The 17,479-nt window shown below is 58.5% G+C and overlaps 1 protein-coding gene across 1 annotated transcript in view; it reads left to right on the top strand.

Moving 5' to 3' along the window:
* PDE9A (phosphodiesterase 9A) overlaps positions 1-9,897 on the top strand; it is a 99,546-nt gene extending 89,649 nt beyond the window's left edge. The window contains exons 13-19 of the mRNA XM_082838986.1: positions 618-774; positions 3,809-3,922; positions 4,894-4,998; positions 5,455-5,583; positions 6,936-7,028; positions 8,991-9,063; positions 9,783-9,897. Of these exons, the coding sequence (XP_082695112.1) occupies positions 618-774; positions 3,809-3,922; positions 4,894-4,998; positions 5,455-5,583; positions 6,936-7,028; positions 8,991-9,063; positions 9,783-9,793 (682 nt within the window). The 3' untranslated portion in view covers positions 9,794-9,897. The remainder of the gene's footprint in view (positions 1-617; positions 775-3,808; positions 3,923-4,893; positions 4,999-5,454; positions 5,584-6,935; positions 7,029-8,990; positions 9,064-9,782) is intronic.
* Positions 9,898-17,479: the final 7,582 nt, after the last annotated feature.

The raw sequence follows: 17,479 nt of genomic DNA, 5'->3' as shown, positions 1-17,479 counted from the left end.
CGTATCGAGTATCACTGGGCGGGTGATGATGCCAGGTCTGCCCGAGAAGCGTGCCGTCGTTTGTCAGGACCAGAGCGGATTCCAAGGTGTGGACGTTTGTGCCCCTCTGAGGAGGCGGCCCCGTGGGCATCCATGCCCTCAGTTCACACTCGGATGACGTGCCCAAGCACAGGCCAGCCGAGGGCCGTGCCCACAGCAGATGACGAGAAAATGCACCCCAGTCCTCCACATACTGATAACGTCTGCAGGGTGTCTGCACCCCAGTCCTCCACATACTGATAACATCTGCAGGGTGTCTGCACCCCAGTCCTCCACATACTGATAACGTCTGCAGTGTGTCTGGCCATTCTGAGGGCACAGGACGGGGAGGCGCTGAGGCTTCTTGGTGACCTCCACTGTTAGGACTACAGCAACTTGGAGGTATCCAGTTGGAGGGGCAGCAGAGACCCAGGAGAGCCAGGAGAAGGGGGCTCCTGGCACGAGCAGAGTGCGGTCCCCTCCATCCCTTCCAGCCTCCATGCACCTCCCCACCCCACCACCAGCGCCGCTGCCCCGACTCGCAGGTGCCTCTGAGTGCGGGTGCCCGAGGGCCCTTCTGCTCTCTCCTCCAACCCCAGGTACCAGATCAACGCCCGCACGGAGCTGGCCATCCGCTACAATGACATCTCGCCCCTGGAGAACCACCACTGTGCCGTGGCCTTCCAGATCCTCAGCCAGCCCGAGTGCAACATCTTCTCCAGCGTGCCGGCGGAGGGCTTCAAGCAGATCAGACAGGTGTGCGGGGTGAGGGCACCCCACCGCAGAGTGGGAGGCACCGGGGGGACAGTGAGTCCGACCAGAGAGCAGAAGCCCTCTCGCCCCGTGCCTGAGGCTCCCACATCTCCCAGTCCCCCACCAGGGATCCTGGGGGGCCGGCCCTCCTCCCCAGCCTCCTCCAAGGCCAAGCGGCACCCTGGGAAGAGGTCTGCGTTTGGCACGCATGCACGGTGTTCCAGGGACCTGCAGGTCACGGCCACCATTTAACTGAACCCTTTGAGATCCGTCCTTTCTCGTCTCACAGCCCAGGAAAGTGAGGCTGACACAGGCGAGCAGGAGCTCAAGGGAGCAGGCCCTGGGCAGACACGTCTGCAGCACCCAGCCCAGCAGAACCCCGACCAGTGTCCCCTAGGCCCTGCTCTTGTCCCCTGCAGCCCCACCACCCATTTCCGAAGAGACATTTCTGCTGCTCGGGGCACTTTGGGAAAAGGATGAGGGAGGCCAGCTGTCGGGTCAGATGCTTCCAACTCACCAAAAGTGACGCCCCTACACACACAGGAGGTCCCGCTGCACGCAGCCCTGTGTCCCATCCTCTGGCGTGTTTGGGGGAGGGGCGATGTCAGAGAGATCTTGGAGGAGTGAGGTGGGTTGAATGATAGCCACCCCCCCAACCAAGAAAAAAAAACAAAAAGGTGTGTCCTCTTCCTGACTCCGCAGGACCTGTGAACGAGTCTTTACAGACATAATTAAATTAGGAGCTTTAGACAAGGTTACCTCAGGTTATCCATGTGGATGTGAAATCCAATGACAAGTGTCCTCATAAGAGACACACAGAGGGGAGATACAGAGAGGCAACAGGGGCAGGGACAGGAGTGATGTGGACACAAGCCAAGGAGCGCTGGGGCCACCAGAAACAGGAAGAGGTAGGGAATGGACCATCCCCGGAGCCTTCAGAGGGGACACCTTGGTTTCAAGACTTGCGGCCTCCAGAACTGTGAGGGGATGCCTTCCTGCCGTTCTGTCCCCCAGCATGTGGCACTTAGAACGGGAGCCGTGTCCACGGCATAGGAGGAGCCACACGCCGCGTCTGTTCGGTGTCTCTGTGGCCTTGCTCCAAGATGCACTAGAGCCCAGGGCCAGGACACAGTCCCCTCCCTCCAGGAGAACTGATAGCTTCACCTTATCAGACGACAGCAGCCTCGTTCCCCATCCTTCCAGCTTCCAGGCAGTCAGAGCTCAATCAGGGCTTAATTACCGCCCTGGTGAATCACCGGCTCCTGGTACAGTTACCTCCCCTTTATCTGCTGGCTTTCTATCTGCTGGCTTTCTGGCCTCGCTTCCACGTTTATGGACCCACCCAGCAGGCACACGCGACATGTTCCACGAGCTGGAGTGAGTCTTTCTGTGAGGCAGGTAAAGGGGCAAACCCTGAAGAAAGGACCCTGCCTTTGTGCCGCCCTGATGGCTGCCGGGTGAGGAGCCCTGCCAGGGACGCGGCCCAGAGGATTCAGGCAGCTGAGCCCCTTTGTGCGTGGAGGGGTCAGAGCAGCACCCCGCTCCCGCGGAGGAGCCGACCCAGGGGCCGGGGCCCTGCTCGTGCCGCCCGCCACGGGGACACAGGCTGACCTTGCCCAACACCTTACTGACGTTAACGCTTCCTAAGGGTAAAATCCATTGTCCCAATTTTTAATAATATTTCGTCCTTGAATATTTTGAGGAATAACTCATCATAGGAACAGATCCTTCACTAACAATACAGTTAAATCTTTACCGAGAAATCGCACAATTGAAAAGGCCAGTGATGCCCCTTTTTTTTGTTGTTTTTTGCGGTACGCGGGCCTCTCACTGCCGTGGCCTCTCCCGTTGCGGAGCACAGGCTCCGGACGCGCAGGCTCAGCGGCCATGGCTCACGGGCCCAGCCGCTCCGCGGCATGTGGGATCCTCCCGGACCGGGGCACGAACCCGTGTCCCCTGCATCGGCAGGCGGACTCCCAACCACTGCGCCACCAGGAAAGCCCGCCCCCCCATTTTTTATCTGTCTTGACTGATTTGAGTTGTGTATTTGATGTTTGTGGTGGTGTTTTCTTGGAAAAGTAGAACACCATACTCAGCACAGAGGTGTGTTCTGTAAATGTTTGTAGGATGGATGGATGACTGACTAGATGGATGGACGGATGGACAAGTGGGTGGGTGGATGGATGGATGGGTGGGTGAGTGGACAAGTGGACGGGTGGGGAGACAGATAAATCGATGGGTGGATGAGTGGGTGGGTGGATGGTTTCAAATTATGTTATTTCTACTAAACCAATACTGGGTTAACAAGGTCAAAATATTTGTATTAAAAAACTTATTTGGGGACTTCCCTAGGGGTCCAGTGGTTAAGACTCTGCACTTCCAATGCAGGGGGTGCGGGTTCGATCCCTGGTCGGGAAACTAAGATCCCGCATGCCACATGGCCAAAAACAACAAAACGAAACAACCTTTATTTTATCCTTACCTACAAATTCGTTAATAGAAGCATGCTATTATATGATCAGACTTTGATCGCTCCCAAGCAAGATAAGCACATATCATCACATACAGATTAGATAACAGGAAAAAAATACTCTTGGAAAATAGGTCACTGACCTCCAACAACAAGCTCTGGAAGGAACAAACCATATACCTAAATTACTGCATCAGCGGGGAGCATTTGTCCTCGGCTGAAAGCGTCTGGACTTCGCAAGGAGACACGTGCTGAGCCTGCCCTCTGCAGGTGAACGGTCTTGGCGGGCCCGATGCGCTGCCTTCTCCAGGGACACAGCCTGTGTCTGGCAGCCCGGGGCTCAACCCCCAGCCTTCCACTCGCCAGCTGAGGCCTGGGCAGGCTCCCCAGCCTCTCCGGCTCTCAGTTTCTTTATAAAAACGAGGACAGTGGTTCTTAGACACGCGCGTGGCGTTGGCAGGAGGCCCAGATGAAGTGGTGTGAGCAGAAGGCTCTGCATACAGCAGGCGCTCACTGAGTCACTGTTGGGATCGTGCCCCGCGTTCACACTTTGCCTTCGCTCCTCAGGGGGTGATCACGTTAATCCTGGCCACCGACATGGCGAGGCACGCGGAAATTATGGATTCTTTCAAAGAAAAAATGGAGAATTTTGACTACAGCAACGAGGAGCACATGACCCTGGTGAGCGGCTTGTCTTCCCTCTCTGGGGGGCTGGGGAGTGAGCGCCACCCCCAGCTCAGACTGGAGACCGAAGCGCCAAAGGAAAACGTGTGACCTCGCCTCGCAGCGAGGTGTCGGTGAAGCCGGCTTTCCAAGTCCCGGCACTTAGCAGGGAGAGCCCCCTGTCACCCCAGCAGGACCCCCTCTCCTAGTTAAAGTCACCCCTTTCCCATTCCCCCATCTCATTCAGATTTGAAGGTTATAAGTAGGTGAAGGTAAGCCTGCATACAGAGGCCTGGCCAACACAGGGGAGCGCCAGGCTTGGGGGCAGAGGGCAGAGGGCAGAGGGCAGAAGCCAGGGCCGCCTTGGCATTTGTGGGACTGCTCCCCCCGTGCTGGGGGCGGCAGAGGTGGAGTCCTGCCCTGGATGCCCCTTGGGCCAGCCGGCAGGACTGTGGTTCCCACCCCTGCATCGCTCCCCGGTGTTCAGGCGGCGGGGTGCCGAGGCCGGTGGGCGCCCTCCCTGCTGTTACATGAGGATCCCCTTTACCCTGTGTCTCTAGCCCACCTCTTCAGTGCTCTGGGGTCCCAGCACTCTCCACCCGCTGGGGTTTTTCTCGTCATCTGTTAAACCTCTGCCTCCAGGCAATACCATCTATCTACACTTTTTACATATTCTCGACATCAAGAAGACACTTCTGAGCTTTGCAGTGTATAGTTTGTATGACAAAACGTCCGTGTGTTCAAGGGGCTTTCCTACTACTGAGGCCCCTCCAGGAAAGATTCTGACCCTCGGGGGTGCGGGGATGCCCCGTCTTCCCCCTGCAGCGGGAAGTATGTCCTTGTGGGGGGCAGGGGGCAACAATGCTGGGTTCCCCTCCGCCGGCATCACCCGCCCTCGTTCCCTGCCGGCCAGTGATGGTGAGTCCAGACGCACAGCGCTGTGGGATGTGTCCCGTGTTGCACAGCTGATTCCAGATCTCTTCTTTCAGCTGAAGATGATCCTGATTAAGTGCTGTGACATCTCTAACGAGGTCCGTCCGATGGAGGTGGCGGAACCCTGGGTGGATTGTTTATTAGAGGAGTATTTCATGCAGGTAGGAGCATCAGACAGCGTCACGCAGCATCACGCCTCCTGGGCTCGTTAGCCCCTTAACTGGGTTCCTGTTGGAAGCGTGACGGATGGGCCAAGGTGGCCTCCGGCATCACCGCCTCCGGAAGCCTTCCCAGCAGGCGCACGTGTAATTTGAGACACGAAAGACAGGCACCAACAGGAAAAGCTAATGTCAAACTGTTACCACATTAGTGCCCCTGTTACCACTAGTTAAAGCCCCTCCCTGCCCCCGCCCCCCGCACGACCCTGCAGGCCCAGCGGGCACCCAGTTCGCACTCACGGCGTCCCCATCGTCCCACATGGTCACGGACGTGCATGACGCGGGTGGTTCCGTTGGCGTATTAGCTGTTTCTCTCTTCCTCTCAGACGATGATCCTGGAAGCCCCCAGATTCCACGGGTGTTTCTTTCTTTAACGTGTGTCCTCTGCCTTCCCCGCAGAGCGACCGCGAGAAGTCGGAGGGCCTTCCCGTGGCGCCTTTCATGGACCGGGACAAAGTGACCAAGGCCACGGCCCAGACTGGGTTCATCAGCTTCGTGCTGATCCCGATGTTTGAAACGGTGACCAAGGTGAGTGACCCAGACATGTGTGCACACACATGCACAGGTGCACGCACACTCACACGCTCACACGGACACACACGTGTGCACTGGCCGCCCCCCGGGCAGCGACCCAGCAGCAAAGCCGCCCCACCCTTGGCCACCCTCCCCCATGGACACCGCCCCACCCTTGGCCACCCTCCCCCATGGTGCCTCTGGGCGCCCCCCCAGGGCCCCGCTTCCCAGGGCACCGGCCAAGTCCCTGTCAGCCTTTCAACTCTGCCTACAGAAGCCCCTCTAACCTGCCCCCCACCCCACCCGGCACACGGCTGACACCAGGTTAATCCTCAGCAAGGAGCCGGCCTCTGCCTCTCTCCCGAGCCTTCCATGGCTCCCCACTGCCCCCAGCACAGGGCACACAGCCCCCCGCCCTCCCAGGCCCTCCTGTCTTGCAGGACGGCCCTCAGCTCCTGGTCCTGCCTTTCTTCAAGCCTCCACCTCTGAGCCCACCCTCCGTGGCCTGGGCACCCCATGCCCTGCTCAGCAACCTTCCAGAGCTCCCTGAGCACACCCTCCTCAAGCCCCGTGGCTCCGTTCCGCCTAGAATTTGTCTCCCTGTCTGCAGCTTCCTTCCTCAGGCTGCGGGGTCTTCCCCGTGGGCACCGGGTGCCAGGGCACAGCAGGGCGATGGTGGCTCCCACAGGGCAGGAGCAGGGCTGGGGGAGCACAGGAAGCGCGAGGGGCTGAGGGCTGTGTGCACTGGGCTCCCTGGGGCCCGCCGGGGGGTCTCGGAGTGAGAGGCGAGCCCCTCAGAGCTGAGTCTCAAAGGTAAAGATGCTCAGCAGGTGGCCCCGGGGAGGCGGGAGCCGCAGGGCCAGGCCTGAGCACGGAGTGGGCGGAGGGCTCCTGGGCCACGCAGCAGCGGGACGGGGGCAGCGGGGGGGCGGGGTGCGAGCAGCCTCACCCCTCCCGCCCCGGGGCTGCCAGGGCTCTAGTAGGCAAGGTTGGCGTTTGGAAGATGAGAGTCTGCAGGCTGGACAGTCGGGGGTCCCTTCAAGCAGAGGGCAGGGGGTGGCTTCTGCCAGGTCCGCGAGGACAGTGTGAGAGCGGGAAGCAGGGACCTGGAAGGGGTGGGTGGGCAGCGAGCGGGGGCTCTCCCTCCCCGAGGGCTCCCGGGACTCACTGACCAGTCGGCTTCCAACCTCGGACACCTTGGGTTCCGCCGCAGCCGAGACCCAAGAGGGTCCACAGGTGCCCCTTGGACAGAAGCACATTTCCTGTGCGGCTTCTCTCCCGGGACGCACGGGACCGGGCACGGTTTTGCGCCAGCGTTTTCTGCGAGGGGGACCAGCTGCTGAGACGGCCCGTGTGTTCCCTCGCAGCTCTTCCCTGCGGTGGGGGAGCTCATGCTGCAGCCCCTGTGGGAGTCCAGAGACCGCTACGAGGAGCTGAAGCAAATGGACGCCATGAAGGAGGTGAGCCGGCTGCCGCAGGCGTGGGGGCCGCGGGGCCCGGCCACACGGCCCGGGCGGCCCTCCAGATGGGAGCTCGTACGTCCCACGGAGGAGAGGGGTCGCTCCTCGGGGAGCTCACGGCACGGAACGCACAGAACCTCGGGCAGAGTCGGTGCTCCGTGGTCGCAATCGCCCACGGGAAACGCAGAGCATCACAGCACCTTGGCTGCCTGCATCCCCTCAGAGCAGCGCCCTGGCCCCGCGCGGGTCCCTCACCTCCTCCCGGGGCTGACCTTGTGCAGAGGGAGGGCGGCGGAAGAGACGCTTCCCCTGGCACGGGAAAAGCCACCACCACGACCTGGCCACAGGGCTACCACGTGGCACCTTGAGGAGGGGCTGGGTCTGGCTCCAGGCTGCTGTTGGGATTGATCCTGGTTCAGGGAGGTCCAGTTCATAGGCTCAGAGCGGGGGTAGAGGTTTTCAGAAAAGCCCCAGAAGCTGGTCTGGCCAAGGCAGGACCCCAGTGTGTGCAGATCTGCTTCAGGTCCCCCTGCCTCTTGGGACCCCTGGGACCTCCCCCCGTGACGTCCAGCCACTTGAGCGTGGCCTCCCTTCCGTCCACGCTCCCACCCCCTCTCTCCGGGGCCCGGCCCTGCTGCCTCGGGCTTGGTCCCCCTCTGGCCTTGGCCAGTGTCCCCCCCGCGCCCACCCAAGGGCCCCCTTCTGTGCCATTTGTCCTCACTGCGGGCAGGGCCCCGCCCCGTCTTTGCAGCCAGGAACTCCCACTGCGCCCGCTGAGCCTCGGTGCGGCTCTCGACCTCCTTCGTGTACAATGCCGCACGCAATATGGTGCTCGGTAAATGCTGATGGGTCGACGGGCAATCCAGGCCGGCAGCCGATTCCTCTACTCGGATTCTTCCCCCAAGAAGTCACAGACGGGGCTTCCCTGGTGGCGCAGCGGTTGAGAGTCCGCCTGCCGATGCAGGGGACGCGGGTTCGTGCCCCAGTCCGGGAAGATCCCACGTGCCGCGGAGCGGCTGGGCCCGTGAGCCATGGCCGCTGAGCCTGCGCTTCCGGAGCCTGTGCTCCGCAACGGGAGAGGCCGCAACAGTCAGAGGCCCACATACCACACAAAAAAAAATTTTAAAATACCCTCAGCATTCCAGGTGAAGGACTGAAAAAGGGAGTGCTGGGGAACTCACAAGTACTAAGACGTTGTGGAGAGTTAAGAGCTCAGGAATGTAGGGGCTTCCCTGGTAGCGCAGTGGTTGGGAGTCCGCCTGCCGATGCAGGGGACGCGGGTTCGTGCCCTGGTCTGGGAAGATCCCACATGCCGCGGAGCGGCTGGGCCTGTGAGCCATGGCTGCTGGGCCTGCGCGTCCGGAGCCTGTGCTCCGCAACGGGAGAGGCCACAGCAGTGAGAGGCCCGCGTACCGCAAAAAAAAAAAGAAAGTCACAGACGGGTCCTGAAACTCCAAGAACCTAAGAGCAAATGATGCAGAGAACAGATGGAAGAGGTGGTGTCCCCCTGCCGAGCCCCCTGACAGGAGGGCTAAAGGGGCCTGATTCCCCAGGGTCAACTGAGAGCCATCGATGCGAAGGCCTCAGTCTCCAGGTCCCAGGCCAGCCGCCTAGAAGGGCCGTTAGGACGCTCCAGTGCCCCTTCCTGTTCCCAGAAAGAACAGACCCACAAAAGAGGTGAAAGGGCCTCGGACTTCGCACCCGCATCCACCAGTGCGCTGGCGCTGCATCTGCGGCCATGAGTGCGAGGACAGTGGCCGTCTGCAGTGGGGCCTCTGACCGCAGGGAAGGTGGCCCGTGCAGAGCTGTTGTCCGGGAAGCTCCCCCAGGCTGTAGACCCCAGTCTCCTCCCGCGTCTTAGCATCTGCAGCCCCGGGAAGGTCTTGGGCAGACGAGCAGTCACTCACTCACTGGTTCCTGGAGCTTGATTTTTGCCTTCCGTATCCTCTGTCCTGGTTACAGCAGAAGGCTGAGAGCCTGACACCTGAGAGCACCGCGTCAAGAGAGAAAAGCAGAGATGGGGGAAAACGTGAAGGTAATGCTGTTCTGAACGGTGTCTCAGTGTATACGGTAGTCCAGACTGAAATAGGGATGGCGTGGAAATCTGGGAAGGAAGGAGGGACGGAGGGAAGGAGGGGAGAGAATCTGAATGTATGAATGTTTTTAAATGAAACGCTTCTCCCTTGCATATAATCTTTGCAATTAGGCTCTGAAAGGAGCCATGCCTTAGAAAAAGATCAATGATTAGCACAGGTACTACTTTTCAAAAATAAAGTCTTTGCTTATGTCGCTGTAAGCACTTCCCGCGCGCTTGCATCTGGAACGGGTAGAAGGCAAACCAGCCCATTCGGCCTCCGCGTGGTAAGGTCACACCGCACACGTGTATGAGGGTCACTTGGGAGATCCTCGCTCATAGAGCAGTCAGGGTACAGGGCATGAGAACTGGGTTGGTTTCATAGAGGAGAGGTGGGTACCAGGCCCTGGCATCCAACAATCCTTGTTCTGAGTCCGGGCTTTGCTAATTACAAGCTGAGTGACGTACACAAGCATCTCAACCTCTCTGAGCCGCAGAGCCCCAGTCTCTAAACCAGAGGCAATAATCCCATTCCTCTTGCTTTAGTGATGAAACGCACAGAGTGCTGGGACAGAAGAAGTGCTCATTGCCCGTGTGTGAGCCTGTGACATTTGTGGCACTGCCCGCACATTTCCGATCCCACAGTCACAAACCAGCCGTCTTTTTCCTTTTCCAAGCAGATCATGCCTGAAGAAAGCCGCGTGCTGTGGGCTGCTCTCTGGACCCGGCCGGCTGGGCTTTGCGGATCGGCCCTGCGGGGAGAAGTGGTCCTGAGCATCTGCCACCATGAGATCATGTTTTCTAAGAACCATTTTGTTCACTGATAACAAAAAAAAGGACTTCACGACGCTGTACAGAATTTTTATTTTTAAACTGTCTTTTAAATAATATATTCTTATACAGAAACGGGTACTGTCCTTTTTCTTTGGTAGTGTTGTGTGTCCCGGGCTGCTTCTGATATACCACAGGAATCTCCCCCGCTTCCCACGGGGAGACAAAGGACACTGTGCTTTCCTCACCCGTGTGTCTCAGAGTGATGGCCTGAGTGATGTGCTGCGTGCCTCCGCGTAATTCAGCATTAAATGTCACACCGGTGCCCGGAGCGCGGGGCTGTGCGTGTCCTGTTTGTGAGCTGCGAGGTGGGTGTTGGGGGCTGCGTCCAGGGACGTGAGGCCGGAGGCAGCTCGGTCAGGCTGCAGGCAGCGTGAGCCCGAGAAATCCATGCGGGGTACCAGCCATCGCACGCTGGAGCCCGTTTCCAGCATGGGAGCTCCACGTTTAAGCGGGCAGATGGGCAGAGGAGCCACGTTTACTCAGCACATTTCAGGGCCCCCGTTTCAGGGGATGAAGCTGTCCTTCTCTTCCTGCCTTTGTTTTAGACACGAGCACTGGGGACGTCCTGGGTGGCCCTGCGCCCACAAGGGGAGACCCAGCCCCAGGCTAGTTCACAGTCAGGCTTCGCCAGGTTGCACACGCCTGAGCTCTCGCCCAGAAGCCCCTCCCTGTGTGCGTTTAGGCTTCTCAGTGCTTCCCGGGGCTGTGATCTCCATCTCCGTCCCCCCAAAAGCATCTGCTCTAAAAACTGACTTTAAAGGCCGTCAGCATAATCTGAGCTCTGTGGACATTTCATTTGCACGTTGGTTCAGTTTCCTCAGAGCATCTATTCCCTCTTGGTGAATTCTAGAATATTACTTCCCATCTTTGAATAATTCATTTTTGAGCTGTGAAATGTTCCATCTCTCCTTGGATTCAGTTCAATATGGACAGGGGGCTTGGGTTCCGCCTCTCTTATTTTTGTTTTTCATTTTCATCTGCTAAAGCCAGTACATACCGCAGCTTTGGCTAAAATACAACCCAAACTTAGTACGTGTTTAGATATTGAGGCCTTCAACCTGCACGTCACCCTATACAGACACTTTACCACCCGCCCTCCCAGTCGGTGAGGGAATGTGCTGAATGGTGCCTTCTGTCTGCTGGGTTACGCCGAATGCCCACCTCACCAAACTCTGCCCCTGATCAAACTTCATACAATGATTCCTGAATTTAACACTCCTGCACACGCATGTACAAACACACAGGCACATATACACACAGTCACAGGTCCACACACGTGTCCACACAGGCATACACATACACATGTATCCACGCATGCGTGCACACATGCTTACGTATACACGCAACCACCCATAGGTGACACACATGTCGACACACGCACACCTACTTACATACACACGTGCAATCACACATGCACAGGTGTCCACACACATGATGCTTCTGTGCACTGTACACATGATCATAACACACATGCATGCGATGATACACAGGCACATGTGTGCATATACACACGCATGTGTGTATACACAATCACACGTGTACATGCGTGTATACACATGCACACATATACACTTATACAGGCAATCGCATGTACACGTGTGTGTACACACACACACACACACACTAACACACTTCATCTGCATGACTGGGTTAGGTTATACCAAGTCCTGGGACAATGAGATCGACAAACAAGAGGAGAGACCGTCCTGGCAGCACCTGTGACCGTCCGGGTCCTTGTGAAGCCAGCCTGGTCCCTTTAACGGGATCCCTTAGAGCATCGGGACCCCACTGAAAGCTGTCTCACACGGGACGTCCGTCTCTGTGAGCGGCAGGAATACTGCCAGCTGCCCCCCTGCTGCACAGACCAGCCCCAGAGCCCACGGACAGGGGCCCCATCCAGCTGCGTCAGCCTGCACACACCCACACCTGGAAGGCCTCCTGCCCTGGGGCACCACACACGCTGGCTGAGTGACCGCGTAGGAGACGGAGGGTGGGGAGGCGGCGGCGGCCCCCATCAACCTCAGTGTAAAGTCAGAGTGAAGGATAAAAGGCTCAGGGCCGAGCCCCGTGGTGGGAGACCTGCACGCAGCGGGTACAGCGGGACTCGGCCCCACCCTGCAGCCCGGCCGCACCTCCATCACCTTGTGTTCATACAAGGGGACAAGACAGCGCCCTCTTCTGTGATTTTTCTCCCCCAAGAACTTCTCTGAGCCATCAAGGAATGACGCACACATGTCAGGCAAAGACTGGATCTCATAAACCCCGACAAATCCCCTTCCTAAACATCATCGTGGGAGCTCAGCTCTGAGGGCGCGCTGCCCTGGGAACACAGCTACGGCCGCCCGCCTCTCCACCGCCATCAGAAAGGCCGTGCAGCCTTTTGTGATTTCAGCTCTGACCTCACAGCTAAGAAGGAAGAAAGGAGAGCTTCATCTGTCTAGAGGGTGTCCCCGTGGCCAAATGCCCCTACCCCGCTGTCTCATGCTGCCCGCCGTGTCTCAGACCACGGGCACCTCCTGTGGACTCCTCCAGCCATGATTTCTGAGGCCAGCGTGACATCTTTTTTTTTTTTTTTTTTTTTTTTTTTTTGCGGTACGCAGGCCTCTCACTGTTGTGGCCTCTCCCGTTGCGGAGCACAGGCTCCGGATGCGCAGGCTCAGCGGCCATGGCTCACGGGCCTAGCCGCTCTGCGGCATGTGGGATCTTCCCAGACCGGGGCACGAACCCGTGTCCCCTGCATCGGCAGGCGGACTCCCAACCACTGCGCCACCAGGGAAGCCCCCAGCATGACATCTTTAACCAAGCCACGCGGGAAAGTCAATTCAGTGTGAGGGTTGAACAAACACCACACACACTAAGTACTTAACCCTGGATAAGCAGGCGTCGGTGGGAACTGTCAGCTTTCAGGTCGCTTCCGGCAGAGAAGAGCCAGGCGCCACAGAGCTGCCCCACCGGGTCGGGGTGGCAGCAGGAAATGCCACCTCCATCCTGACCCCAAGGGCAGCAGTGACGCTGGTTCCCTCCCCAACCCAGGAACGGGCCCCAGACAAGAGGCTTCTTTCACTCTTACTGCTCCTCCAGTGTTACCGTGAGGGGAGTTTTTAAAATTTAAGTCAAAAGAATTTAACTGTAATCTGTCTGAAGGGCAGATAAAGTCGTCGCTGCGGATTTGGAGGGGGCCGTTCTCCGCTGGTAGCCGAGAGGACCCGGTGAGGGTGTTGGGGATTCGAAGTGTCTTCAGGCAGCTTTTCCCAGCTTCAGGCTGGGCTTCCAACCCGTGCCAGGGGAGGTGGAGGGGCAGCGGGTACCACCGTCTCGGGAGCTTGGGGGTGGGTGCCTCAGGTAGGAGCCAGGTCCTGGGGGGCGAGTTCCCTTATCATGGACTGAATTACGTCCCCCAAAATGTATACTCGGAAGCCCTCACCCCCAGCACCTCAGAATGTGACTGCGTTTGGAGGTCGAATCTTTAAAGAGGTGATTACATTAAAATAATGTCGTTGGGGTGGGTCCTAACCTGGAGGGCTGTGTCCGTGTAAAAAGAGGAGATGAGGACACAGACGCACACAGAGGGACGCACGTGAGGACACAGGAGGGGGCGGCCATCCTCACGTCCAGCAGAGAGCCCTCGGGAGGGACAGGCCTGCAACCCCTTGATCTCGGACTTCTGGTCTCCAGACCGCACGAGAATAAATGTCGGCGGTGCTTTGTTACGGCCGCCCCAGGACCTCACACAGCCTCATCACTGTGTCCAGGGACGGCCAGCATGGGGCCAGCACCGCGGGGTGCTCAGGAGTGAAGGCGGGTCCCCCACGACACCACGCCCTGCAGCCCGGCAGCTGCCCCTCCTGTCTCGGGGCCGCTGCTTGTCCCGGCGGAGAGGCCTTTCCAGCACCCAGGCCCTCCTCACGGGCATCCCCCTGGGCACACATCCCACGGGAACACCCCACCGGGATCCCCCAGTGCTCAGGGGACCTGAGAGCTGGGAGAGAGGCCTGAGGAACGTCGGGACCATCGTCTGAGACGCGAGTGGGCGTGCTGAGAGGAGAGGGCCCTCCGGAGGTGCCCAGACGTCAAGGCCACGTCTGCCCGGCCGGGCCTTCTCGCCCAAGGACCGCTGGCCCGGCCGCGGCCAGAGGACCCGTTCCTCGGCTGCAGAAGCGGAGTTCGCACGCCGGCTGGAACGGGCGGCAGTGGGGTGGGGGGTCTTCTGATATTTCCTGTAGTTTCCAAATTTTCTGCAGTGGCTGGTTTTACTTTTCTAAGTAGAATAAATAAATAAATGTTACTTTATTTTTAAAATGGGACACAGAAAAGGCATGACTCTCTAGGGGGGAAATGTTGGCGCCCGAGGTGGACGGTGTCGGGGGCAGACGGGCTTTGCCAGCCCCGAATCACCACACACACGCCCAGGGCCTCGCGGCCCCGTGCCTCTCAACAAGCCCGATTCCAAATAGGGACCCATCATCGCGGTCACAGACGTGCCCAGGGTCTGCAGAGCCAAACCGCGGTTCCTAAACTTTCACATTCCTAAGGAGGGAAATATCCCTTCCCGGATCACATGCCGCCTTTCTTTTGAAACAACATGATGCCTTCCTGCCCAAACTAGTCCCTTTCCCAAAGCATGTGCGTTGGTGCCCCTCTGGGTGTCCACCCCGTCGGAGCTCCGAGCCAGTGGGAAAACCATAGAGGATCGGTGGGAAGCCACGGGTCCTGTGCACTGCTTGTGGCACACGCAGGGTGCCCGGAACCTTCAGAAGGAGGCGAGGGTCACCTCCTGAAAGGCCAGTGGGTGGGAGAGGGAGAAGGGAGGGCCCTCCAAGCGGACGGCCCGGTGGGCGGGGAGCTGCAGCCCTCGCTGTGTGCTTTCTGGAGCAAAGAGCCCTGAGTCCTGCTGGCTGATAAACGCAGTGAACCAGGCAAAGATCCAAGGAAGCAGCTCCCACACGAGGGGACGGCACGACAGAGGCCCCAAGGCAGGGAGGAGCCCACGGGCTTGGAAGTCCAGGGCGTGCGGGGAGAGGACCACCAGGTGTCCGGGTGAGGCAGGGGCCTGGGCCGCCGGTGCCCTGGGGCTTGTGGGGAAGGACCGGGCTCTGCCAGGGGTGCGAGCTGGGGCCGCATCGTCCAGGGAGAGATGCCGCTGGGGTCTGAGGGACCATCTGGACCTAAGTCCAGCTGGACTGGCGGTCAGTTGTAAGAAGGGGGCGGTGACAGCTGCGAACACCACCGAGTGGACTTGAGGCTGACTGGGGCATCAACCCTCCTGGCTGCAAGCCTGCCCCATGGCCCCGCTGCTCCTGGTGATTTGGGGTGACTCACATCGTTTATAAAGGATAGAAGCCCTGCAAAAAATGATTTCCCTGGACCCCATACACCCTGGGGGTGACGCTGGTGACCACCACCCATTAGGGGCTCAGACATTTACCCATCGAAGGAATGAATTTGAGTTTGTGGTCACTAACCTAGAGAATCACTAAGAGGAAAAGTCATCCTGCACTGTGTGTGTGTGTGTGTGTGTGTGTGTGTGCGCGCGCGCGCGCGCGCGCGCGCGCGCATCTGTGAGCGTATGTGCACCTCACTCCCAGCTGAGACAAAGGATCCTCAAAAGATAGCACGCATCCATCCTTGGCACGGTTTTCAGACTTGGCAGTGAACGGGGTAAAAATAAGAACATTTGGGCTTCGTTAAGGAACAAAGGGACAGGTGTGAGGAGAGGCGGCAGAGGCAGACACGTTCCCTCACGGGGCAGCGAGACGCGTGTTGAACCTGCAGCATCCCACGATGACTCATGGCCATGAGAACTCTGGACTAAATTCTGCCGTTTTCCTTAAAATTAACTCTACAAGAAATTCAGAATGTGTTGGACGTGCCGATTAGAATGTAACAGGAGATGTTCGGTGACTGCAGCCGCTGACAGATCTGCCTGTTCTCACCGCTGCTGTGATGTCCAGAGGCACCTGCCCTTACATAGCCCGTGTGTGTCCCACAGATGCTAATCGACCCCAGGGCTGCAGCGGGCATCGTGGCACGCAGCTCCCACCTCCATGGAAATGCCTGCTGACGGCATGGGCCAAGGTTGCCTGCCAGCCTGGTATATGCACTGTGCCGACCAGTGTACTGGTTGGGAAGGAACTTGGCAGAAATGTTCATCTGTTTACGTATCACCCTCTCTCCTCGGGCAAGCCATCCATCCTGAATGGAAAGTCTGGGAGACTTCCGGAAGCCCAAGCCGGCTCCTCCGGCGGCAGCCCCTCCACTGACGTCCAGGCCAGGCTGCTTCCTTTCCTCCTTTTCCTGCGCTGGTCCAGCTTCTGCCATCAGGACGGGGCGTTGTCTAGAGGCTGCCTGTTCTGCAAAGAATCTGGCAGGACTGGGCTTCAGCCCTTCTGGAATCCTCTTCTCACGGCTGCTGTGGACTGCCCACCTCCTGTACTCATGTCCTGGAGCTGCTGTGACAAAGTACCCCAAGCGTGGTGGCTTAACACAAGAGAAATTTATTCTCTCACGGTTCAGGCGGCCATGAGTCCACAATCAAGGTGTTGTCAGGGCCGAGCTCCCTCTGTAGACTCTGGGGAAGAATCCTTCCTCACCTCTTCCCAGCTCTGGCGGCTGCTAGCCATCCCTGCTGGTCCCTGGCTCTTGGGGACATCACATGGCCTTCTCCCCTCGTCTCTGTGCCCAAATTTCCTTCTTCTTATGAGCACACCAGCCACTGGACGACAGCCCAGCCCATCCAGTGACCTCACCTTGACTTATGACATCTGCAAACAGCCCATTTCCAAGTAAGGTCACACTCACAGGCACAAGTGGTTACAATCTTTGGGGGGCGGGACACAATTCCACCCCCTACACCCTGGCAGTCTTAGCTTCCCCATCTGCCAATTTCCACCTCTCTGGCTCGCTGTGAGGATTAACTCACTAGCGTGTGTCGAGTGTCAGCACAGTGTCTGGCACCCAGCTCTCCATCAACACCAGGTACCCTCAGGAGCCTGCCTGCATCTCTCTGTGGGTGAAGGCATCGTTGCAGGAGACCATCAGTGATGTGCATCCCCTAGGCAGGGAGGTAGCGCTGTTGTTTGGGGGCGTCTTCTCTTGGTCAGGCTTCCTCAAAGGAGCCAGGTTCTGCAAAAGGCAGGTACCTGGAGGAAAGGAGAATAGCAGGCTCAGGTCAGATGCAGAGGCAGGAATGGCCAGTGGGGTCTCTTTGAGAGGACTGGGCACTGAGCACAGAGTGACTCAACAGGGAGAACTGGTAGAAATGGGACAGAAGGAAAAGGATGGTCTGGATGTAAGAATCCAGGAATACAAATGATGACGCTCTGCTTGGCCAAACTCAAACCTGAAATGTTGCCTTCAACCACCTGGGTACGAATGGGGAGTGTGTCAGTCAGCTCTTGCTGCATAACAAACACCCTAAAACTCAGTGACTTGAAACAACAACGTGTATTGTTTCTCAGGGCTTCGTGGGCTGACTGGGCAGGATGGTTGGTCTGGCCCAGTTCAGCTGGAGCTGGTTGGTCTACATGGCCTCGCCCACACACCT

Source organism: Leucopleurus acutus, assembly GCF_964270905.1.
Source record: "Leucopleurus acutus genome assembly, chromosome: 5".
In the NCBI taxonomy this organism is placed as follows: Eukaryota; Metazoa; Chordata; class Mammalia; order Artiodactyla; family Delphinidae; genus Leucopleurus; species Leucopleurus acutus.
Note: the sequence above shows the minus strand (reverse complement) of the source record. Positions and strands in the feature narration are given on the sequence as shown.